A 10,278-nucleotide genomic window follows, 5' to 3' on the forward strand; every position below is an offset into this window, starting at 1 on the left:
AGTGATAGTGAATCTAACATATAGAAGACTGTTGAAAAGCAATAAAAGTATGTATTTTCTAAAAACAAACATCGACGTTTTTTATAAACCCCAATATCAACAAAATCCCTATCGAAGATATTCTCACTAAATACAGCATTTTGTTCATATAAAAAGGTTTTATTAATAGCGGAAATTAGCGACGTGACATCGCTGTGAACTTCACAAAAACAACTAAGCAAAATAGTGACATTCTATTTTTACGTCAGTTCTTTTCTCAAGCTACAAAGCTAATCTTAGTACATCACTTTCGTTAAATCGAATCAATGGCACCATTGAATAATACATCCCGGATTAAAAGAAAACAAAACAAAACAAGCCAAGAACCTTCTTCATACTTAGAGTATTATCATAACAGCTTAGCCGTCATAGATTTTGGATCTTACTTTCTTGCAATAAAAACCAGATTTATAATTTCCAAAGACAGATATTAATAAAACTAAGTTACACTAAATATGGACAAGAATAAAAATCAGACACCTGTCCTATGCCTACAGAACGCATGGCTTTTAAATATTAGTGAAGCAATATCTTCTGCCACAACAAAAAAGATTTATACGGCCTAACAGTGGAACAGAATTCTAACTTTTCGCCGGGCACCTAATAATTTAGGTTACTGGAAAATGTAAACACACTCAGAGGTCATTCATTCATTTCTTTATCGTTCACTTTAATTTATTTGGCCAGGTGATGAAAATAGTCTCAGTATAAAAGCAGCTTATATTTGAAATTATTGTAATCAAATTGTTCAAATCATATTATTGTTTCTCAGAAATTAACTCTTTTTTTTTTCTATGTAAAGAAACAATTGCGAATTACTTTTTTTTAATTGATCAATTTTCTGCTTATTAGATTTGTGTAAATTTTTACTCATCATTTATGGTAGATATCTTTTATGTTTGTGAATAATAACAAAAACTATACTCTTTAGCGTGTGCAGTGAAAAGAAAGTTTTGGTATTATAAATCGAGTGACAAAAATGAATTCTGAAGTATCTGGTAACGACTGTTTATTCTTATTTTTTATTATTTTATTAACGAATTTGCTTGCTTACACGTTTTGCATTTCTATAAGAATTTTGTTTATAAGAACGATGAGACTGAGATTTGGATATCAAATAAAGACATTTTATAAACGAATTCAGCCCGAAACTTCTTACAGAACAAAGTAAATTGAGTTTAAAATTGCGAATAAACAATTATTTTTGAACAGTTATTTCTTCATTTTTACTTAGCTATAATCGTGTATTTCTTTGCAATAAGATAACTTCTTCGACCAGATGTTTCTGAAAACACCTAATAGGTGAAGTGTATCACTTTGTTATCTTGGCGCACTTTATAATTTCATCACACTTTATACTCCGTCTTGTCAGACTTTGTAATTCTCCGAACTATCGTACTTTGTATATCCCACCTTGTCGCACTTTGTAATCCTCGATATGGCTGAGATAGAACAAAAGGTTATACATATAAAGGGTTATAAAGTGTGACAAGCAGGGATTACAAAGTTTGACGTAAAATTATTACATCTTATTTCTAATATATATTGATTGTTTATTTTGAAGAACGCCTTGATCAATTTCAATACTTCCAAAGATTAAACGAAAGAATGTCTTCAAATGCGCTGCCGTTTATAGACGCGCTGATTCACGTTGAAAGTGGTATTGGTAAAACGCAAAAAGAAGGTTTGAAAAATATTTACTATGCTGGGAGTGCCAGGGAAGGAGCAATGTTGTCTCGATTATTTGGCCCAAGTGAATATGAAAACCAGAGAAATAACAAAGAGTTAGAAGTAGATATGGAATACAGTCTACTTGAAATTCCCCTTTCACATAAACAGAATATTGAGAATATCCACGATAAGAAAGGGCACGTGAGGATCAAGTGTACGGAAGATGAACTAAAGATTTTTTTGGCTCCCACAAATTGAGAGTTGATTTCATGGAATATAAAGACATCCTGAAGAGCTTGCTCGTTGATGGATATGTCAGAACACACTGGGTAAAAGAAGTCGCCAAAGAAAAGGTCAGAGTAAGAAATGATGATCATGCTATGGAACTGGTACTGGCTTTTATTTTAGATGTCGGATTAGATAGTGTTTCCCTTTCAGCTCCAAAAGATAAAATTACAAAATCATCAGTTGAAACACAGTTATGCATTTATGTTGATCAATATTTTAAGTTTAGTCTGTCCTGGGATGCTGTTCTTGTTATAAAATTGACATGATGGCCAGAAGTTGCTAAAGAATGGGTTACAAGGAAAAGGAATTGGCCAGACCGTGCAACAGTCAAAAAATTAACACGTGTTGGATACATTATTACGATACCTTCAGATGACAACAGGTTTAATATTGAAACTACAGAGTTAAGATATTCTTTCGCTAATGTGGAAAGAAAATTGGTAAACATGAGATCGGATCATCAGAATTTCATTTATCTTCTTTTTAAGTCAATGATTTACAAGCACTTGAAACCTCTTGATAAAGAGGATACACATTCGTTTATTGGAAAAACCGTCATGTTTTGGACATGTGAAGAACATGAAATGGATGATCCTATTTGGAACAGTGACCACCACTCAACCATTTGCACAGTTACATAATTATTTAAAAAACTTTTAAAATACATTGAAGAAGATGATCATCTACCTTACTATTTCATTCCAAGTATAAATGTGATCGAAAAGATGACGGATAGTTTAAAACGAAACGTTGTGTCCAAGATAAAATTGATTTTATCAGATGTATGTTGGTATGTGCCAGATAACATTGAGGAAGTAATAGAAGCGAGTGAAGAGATGGTGAAGATGGTGCAGTCAGCCAGCGAATTGATGACAGCGATTAGGAAAAACAATTTTTTAATTTTTTTAAGGCGACCAGATTTGGTTGGTCAAGCTATGAATGTTTATGGCGAGAAGGTATGTGCTGTAATAAAGCAAAATATGCCAAAAAATATTGTACCTGAAGAACTAGAACTAGATTGAGAGTCCTTACGTGCTATCTCAATCAAAAAACGTTTTTAGTGAAATGTTATTTATGATTACTGGAAATTGTTCAGTCTCATGCTTAGTAAAGTAAGAAAGGAACAACTTTGTACGTTTATCACCGGTTTTTATAGCAATATTGTTAATCGCAGTAAATATATCGGGTTATTAATTACTACTTATTGTAATTACGGTCAAAGAATTTGTAAACTGTAAAACCTACCTTCTTTGATAAATTTCACAAGTACAAAAAGTATTTAAACCCATTTTACTAATGACATTCTAGTAATGATGAAACAAGCTTACGCTCGTCCTTTAACCCGTTTATACCTGAGCTTTTTTTATCCCTTGTGACCCTGGGGGAGGGGGTAAAGTGGGGCAGAAAGCGCCCACGGGGAATTAATCTTGAACCACTTATGCCTAAGTGATGAAACTTGGCACAGTTGTAGAATGTCTTAGTACAAACTCGTTTCAAGTAAATAAAATAATTTGATGACGTCATAGGGATAAAAAATGGCTTCGTATATAATTTTCTGGTCCTGATAATACAAAAATTCTGGTCTGCATTATATTCACTTTTGTCTTATGTATCCTTGGTAACACAAAAACATTCATTAGGATATATAGAACAATTTTAGAAACAAAACAAAAACCTGTTTTGACTTGCTGAAAAAAGAATTCTGAAAAAAAAATCTTTGTTCAAAAATGGCGGGAAATTCCAGGCAATTTAATTTTTTTCACTCAAATTCTTTTTTTGTTTGAATCTGTAAGAAAATTTGGTTAGAAAAAGTCGCGAAATATCAACATTTAATGTTTTCCCCAAAAATAGATTTACCCGATAACCGCGTGCAAAAAAAATAAGTAATTAGTAAAGGTATATTGCAGAATACTTTAAAAGATAAATAAAAAAATCTTAGTTCGGACAGGCTTATATTCGAAATACAGTGTTTTTTTAAGTAGCCGGTGTGTTGAACCCCCTTCTCTTATTTATCGCAACATTTTTTCCATTATTTCCTCTTAACTAATTTCACTTCCTGATATTTTTACTAACAATTTGAAACTAGATCTACATTAATTATGGTAGTGAAAAAATATTTATAATACTAGTCGTTCGCACTTGGAAAAATCCACGGGTTTGCCCGTCTTTTTTATACCGCACTGCGTGCGTTTCGCTACTCTCGCAGCTAAGCTACCATTTTGCGTGACAGACGAACATTATAATATAGATGCACCAGGCTTCAAATCAAATTTTGAACTCATTTGTTGCAGCTTTTTCGTTTGCTACGCAATATTTCGTTCATAACAAGGATATACGTTTCTTAGAAAATTTGTTCCTTCCTTCCGTCTTTTTTTTTTTTTAGGGGGGGGGGGGGGATAAGAAGAAGTCCTACGTGGTCTGTTTTATCATTGATAGTTTTGTTTACATTTTTAGTATTATAATTGTCTATTTTTAAACAAGAGCATTTTTACGATCGCACAAGTAAGATCTGTTTCTACTTCTTTTCGCGACTGATCGCACGCTCTAGAATGATACCGGCTTAAATACCAGCTCCGCATGTCCATATCGATTTACTGTTTTAAAAATAGGCGCAAGCGTGAAAATAGTTTGAATAGAAATCCGCCTTTACAGGTGTGAAAATATGCTAAGGGGTGAAAGTTGTTAAAAAGGTTATTATGTTTTTCTCTGACTTGATTTTCAATGTGGGTGCTTCTTCAAAAGTAAATGAGCTCTGAGGAAGAGAGTTACACCATTGTGTTGTTAACACCAGGGGCTAAAATACGATACCACTTTTGTTTTTATTTTTTTGTTTAAAAGTTATTGCCCCTGAAAATGAGAAGTTATAAAAGCAAAAAAGATGTTGTTCGTCATAAAAAATCAACAAGCAATTTAACAACAACGTGGTATCATATTTTAGGCGACACTGTGTTGAACAAGAGGGCATTAACTTTATCACTTAGTTCCCGGGACTTTCGGCACTGGAACCAGCTTTTTGTTTTCACAATTTTTTTAATTGCTTAAAAGCATAAAATTTCAGGTAAATTTTCTTATACCATCAACAACTACATTTATTTTACTTTTCGACTTTTTAATTCCATAAAAACAAAGACTTCATACGAAAATTCGCAATTATAAAAATGGTACTCAAAACTCTTACAGGATCCTTAAGCAAATATTTGATCATTTTTTGCAAATAGGATCCCCAGAAATATAAATATTTGTGGGATTTATGCTTGTGAGTCCTACCTCAGAAATTTTCAGATTACACGTTTTCGCATAAAATTTCACTAAATGATATAAAAATGAAGTTCTTCCTATTTAACATATTTATATTTAACAAATTTGCTAAGAACGTTTAGCTGTTCTAAGCATACATATAACTACGCCCATATTAAATTAGAACTTTGATTTCCTGTTTATATATCCTCAGCCTTCGCTTTCATTTGTTGATAGGAATTTATTGCAAACAGAAGTTTACCAGAATAATATGGTGGCTATCATTATAGATGAGGCACACTATGTGGAACTATGGTAAGTATGTATAACTACATATACATTACATATATTAAAAAAGTTTACTAAAATCTATGTATATACATATACAAAATAAATGTTAAAATTTATCATGTCTAAACGTAGGTCAATCTCAGATGTAAAAAAGTATTTCTTTTTTCAAAGAAACTGTCACGCTATATCTAAGTCCCTATTCGACTACGGTAGTAGACAATCCAGGAAGCATTGTAAGTATAGAAAATTTGGCAATCTGCGTATTGGCAATGCTTATATTGTGCTTATTAGACAAGCAATATTAGAAATACATATCAAAAAAACTGCTTTTAAAATAGATCATGCTTATTTTGATTTCAAAGTTAAAGTTGACAGAATTTTTGCTAGATAAATTCAGAATTATAATGTACAATTTTTAGGGAAACTGAATTCATGGAGCAGTGCAAGAAAAGAATTACTTTATAAAAAATATTTAATAAAACAGTGTCATGAGGGTAGTGTGCAATCTTTAAAATCGCCTGATGGAAGATAGATATAAATATAGAGAGACAGCACAGAGCCATGACGCTGTTAAGTTTGTGTCCAGGCTAAAACGTCGGGAAATTTTCTTTTTCTTGAAAGCCAATAAAGATGCTTCATTTTAATCTCTACCAATTTAATGACCAATCTAAATAGAGATTTTATACTCTTCCTGTGGCCAGAACATTCCGTTTACGGCCATGACTAAAACTGCTTATATTTTGTTAGTCTTTCCTTGCCGGTCTAGCTTGTCATAGTAGCTTCATTGATGTAGCTACGTAAGGAAGCTAAATACTATTTTTTTTAAATTCGCGTATTTTATCAGGTAAGAATTATTTAATATAAAAGTAAGAAAAATGTGCAGGCTAGCTAGCTATCTCAATATTTGGTGCTGAATTGGATCTGCTTTTGATTGGTGCTGACATCTTGTAGAAAAGTTGTCGAAACGTGACGAAAGTTTATTGTTGCTTGCAGCGAACAGTCAGGGTGAATTGACAATTAGCCTGTAACAGAACAAATATTAACCGACGCAGGATAATTATAGGCTTCGCACAGTAAAAGCTTCTTTGTGTTCTTCACTTTCCATGTTTTTTCTTGAAATTAGAATGGCGTGTTGTTAGACAATACGACATACTGCTACAGTAAAATTAATATCTTTTTTTCACTTTATCTATAATGCAGTTGATTCATGAAAATTTAAATCAATGGTTGTTTTAGCATGTTATTTTTTTAGTTTAAACATTACCATTCTCTAATAATGACTATTCTTCTGTATGTATATATATATTTATAAAGCTATATGCATTTAAATCTTAATACGCTGGTACTATGGTTTTTACCCTTTGCCGAAAACACAAACAGGTATTTAGTTATAGCTAGTTATATATAATACATCACCAGCTTATATGAACTTAAGTTTTTACCCTGCTTGTTTTTCTCCCTCCATGAAATACTTAAACAAACAACGCTTTTGCTAAATACTTACGGACTTTGATTTATCTATTTTCTTAGTTCCAAAATTAAAGTTTTAACCAGCTTTAATTCCAGTTTGTTCCAATTGTTTATTGTCGTGTTTCCGCCATGTTTAATTTATTCCCTCAATATACAACTCGCGGGTAATATTACGGCATGCAGACAAAAGTAGTAAATTTGAGATCAAACCAGATTGTGATGAAGACCGTTTGGTGCCAGGGCTATTTCTTCTCACCGTCCGAGATTGACAGAAAAAGAAAAGAGCCCTGGGGACGAGGTTGACGCTTCTTATCATAATAATATTCGTGCATGTATCCACGGGTTTTCCGTCCTTTTTATACCATATTTTGTGTGTCTCAATATTTTGGTGCTATTTAGGACGGATAGACGAAGGCTATTTTTACAGAAACTAGTTGGTGTACAAATGTGTGACCTGTGACAAAAACATTTCCTTAAGAACAGCAGCATATTAAGTGGTGTTTTCATGTCAAAACTAAGACCAACAAACAATTTGTGGTTAGTATTGTATGTTTATCATTTTTTGAACGTGTTCAAAAAATAATAAACTGTTGGCAAATATTTTTTAGATGAGCGTCCAACTGAGACGATTAACATACCGCTAGTGATCAACTTTAATCAGTTTTGATTATTTCTTTAGTAGCGTTCTTTAGTATTCGATTTGATTATTTAAGGTAACTATTCTGAATATAGCGTGTTTATAAGTCTGTTCATGAAGTTCAAAGTTTAGATTTTACCAATCAAACGACAACTTCTTCCTCTTCCTTCTGAATAATAATTGCTTCCCAGATTTGAACCAATCATGCGTAACAATTAATCAAGCATATCACAATCTATTTGATGAATTAACCTTCTTGTTAAGGCTTTGTCTCATGTTCTATATTGATATTACATACCTCAGCATGGGCGTTTGCTGCATATTTAGCTTATAATAGTTGTTTTTTATTTATTTAATTTTACAAGGTACATCTGGGACTATCGTAGCTGTTAATTATTTTAAGCAAATATATGATGTATCGTTTTAAATTCCTAATCATTTTCGTGTTAGAGTTTGTTGTCACTTGTGTTAATACGAGCAAATTTCCAACAAATAAAAATTCTGATGAGTATTGGAGAAGACATTTTAAAATTAACCGACCAAGTAATGAAAAAGATTGGTGCAAGAAAAGATGCAGGAAGGAATATCAACAGTGCGAAAGTGTTTTCAAGTTCAATATAGATGCTGATGAAGGAAATGAAATAGGGGCTGGCATGTGCAAAAATTGGGACAAGCAATGCAACTCTTACTGCAGAATTTATCAAGTTGGTATGAAACCTGCGACCGTTAGAAAGTTTGATCGACACGCGATAATCATCAAAAAAGGGGAAACGTATGTGGAATATTGCAAATTCAAATATATGGATTGCAAAAGAAAAGCTATCAGCGTAAATGGAAATTATCAATGCATTCGTGCGTGGACGCGATGTAGGTTCGATTGTATGAAGTATAAGAAATTGATGGGAATTCATCCTAACAATAACAATGTTTGCCAAGATTAAACGTTTTACCAATGGGCTCAGCAAAACTTACACAATTTATTTTTTAATGGACAATTATGTGAGTGTAAACTTTCAAAATATGTAGAGCATTAATAAGAACTTTCTTGTCTCTAAACCCAATTATTTAATCGTATAATATTTATATCAGGGAAATAATAAAGTTATATCCTACAAAATATTATAATTCATGTAGTGAACTACATGCTTCACAGTTATTTAAGACTAGTTCTAATACCATCCTATGAGAAGCACTACCTTAAGGGAAGAAAGTATTTGCATAGGAAAGCATTTTGCGAGAATAAACTTTTGAGAATTTTTTTAAAACCTAAGAGCATTTTCTCCGCTAACATTATCTTCCGTCAAAGTAATCATATTTAATTTCTTTGTTTACTATAATCATGAAAAGTTGGTGATGCAAGGCTTGTATATTTGCAATCAGCACGGCTTTTTATTTCAGCCCATTTCATGAAAAGTCCACATTAAATAAAGAATATATAAAATGAATTATGAGTAAATAAATTCTAGCTAAAATTACAGATGTGACCTAAACCAGAATAAAAGAAAAGCGTCTACGTCCCTAATGTTACCAAGGATCAGGTAACGACACAATTTTTCTATGGTAACATGTTAGGAAGTTGTTTTGAAAACAGAGAACCATCTTAAAACGGACGACAATATTCTTAGAACATTTTTATCAACTTATTTTGGTTGTTTAACAACACTAAGAAAACAGAAAATTAATAAAAAATTAAAACCTGCGAAATTTATGCCTCTCAATATTAGTACCATTAAGGAAACATTCGGAAAGTATAGCCAATGGAAAATTATTGCTCAATTATCCTGCAACGCTTGTTTGGTTTAGGCAGCGCAGTGTTCCTTTTCATTTCTTACTAGTGATGATTGACCGAACGCACCATCATGTAAGATACTACCAGAACAGATTTTAACATTCTGTTTAAAGTTTTGGCAGCTAAATCAAGGTTATTTAGCAATTCTCAGGCGTTTACATAATTGGCATGAAAAACACCAAAATTGCCCTAAATCCGATGTTTATGGATTTTTGTGTAAAACGCGACAAAATCAGAAAATCAGGTCCAAAGGGTGTCAAAAATTTAATGCATAATTCATGCTAATGACATATGGTTGTGATTCAGTTTTAAGTTTTAAAGACAATTCTAAAGAAAGTTGTTACATTCTCCTGATTATAAGGATTTTATAGATATTAAAGTTTAGTTTCAAGTTTCGAGTAATAGTCAATATCTAATGTTCGGAGAAGTATAGGTATTAAAAATATGGCGTGCTAGTGTCTAACAAACAAACATAAAGACTCAGAAAATATCATAACCGTGTAGTATAGAAAAAAAACTTTTAACAGTACGCCAAACAAGGGGAAAATTTTTTTCTGCGTCTTGTTACGTTAACATCATAGGCCTTAACACATCAACACCTAAGGATGTCATGATGACTTCATTATTTTCTACACAAGCTCGCGCCATAAGTAACCTGAGCTCCCCTTTGGAGTTACCAAAGTTAGCCCCCAGAGTAAGAAAAGATGTAAGAACAGTTTATATTATGTATCGCACAATCTTTTTGTTGGTTGTGTTCCGTAATGTTGAAAAAACATTGTCAAAATTATGGTGAATTTCTACCAGCATAGCTATTAATTTGCATTAAAACTGTTAACTGGTAATTGTTGCAATTTTG

At 32.3% G+C, this 10,278-nt stretch overlaps 1 protein-coding gene across 2 annotated transcripts; it reads left to right on the top strand.

The window, feature by feature from the left end:
- Positions 1 to 929: 929 nt before the first annotated feature.
- On the top strand, positions 930 to 9,008 carry LOC130625698 (uncharacterized). Of its 2 annotated transcripts, XM_057440800.1 has the most exons (3): positions 930 to 1,037; positions 5,473 to 5,550; positions 8,084 to 9,008. In XM_057440800.1, exons 2-3 carry the CDS (start codon positions 5,526 to 5,528, stop codon positions 8,572 to 8,574), a joined length of 516 nt encoding a protein of 171 aa, XP_057296783.1. In that variant the 5' UTR covers positions 930 to 1,037; positions 5,473 to 5,525; the 3' UTR covers positions 8,575 to 9,008. The 2 variants fall into 2 exon arrangements, with proteins under 2 accessions (XP_057296783.1, XP_057296784.1); XM_057440801.1 differs by lacking the exons at positions 5,473 to 5,550; positions 8,084 to 9,008 and adding an exon at positions 1,604 to 4,352 and having other exon boundaries at positions 948 to 1,037.
- Positions 9,009 to 10,278: the final 1,270 nt, after the last annotated feature.

This window comes from Hydractinia symbiolongicarpus, chromosome 14, assembly GCF_029227915.1.
Source record: "Hydractinia symbiolongicarpus strain clone_291-10 chromosome 14, HSymV2.1, whole genome shotgun sequence".
NCBI lineage: Eukaryota > Metazoa > Cnidaria > Hydrozoa > Anthoathecata > Hydractiniidae > Hydractinia > Hydractinia symbiolongicarpus.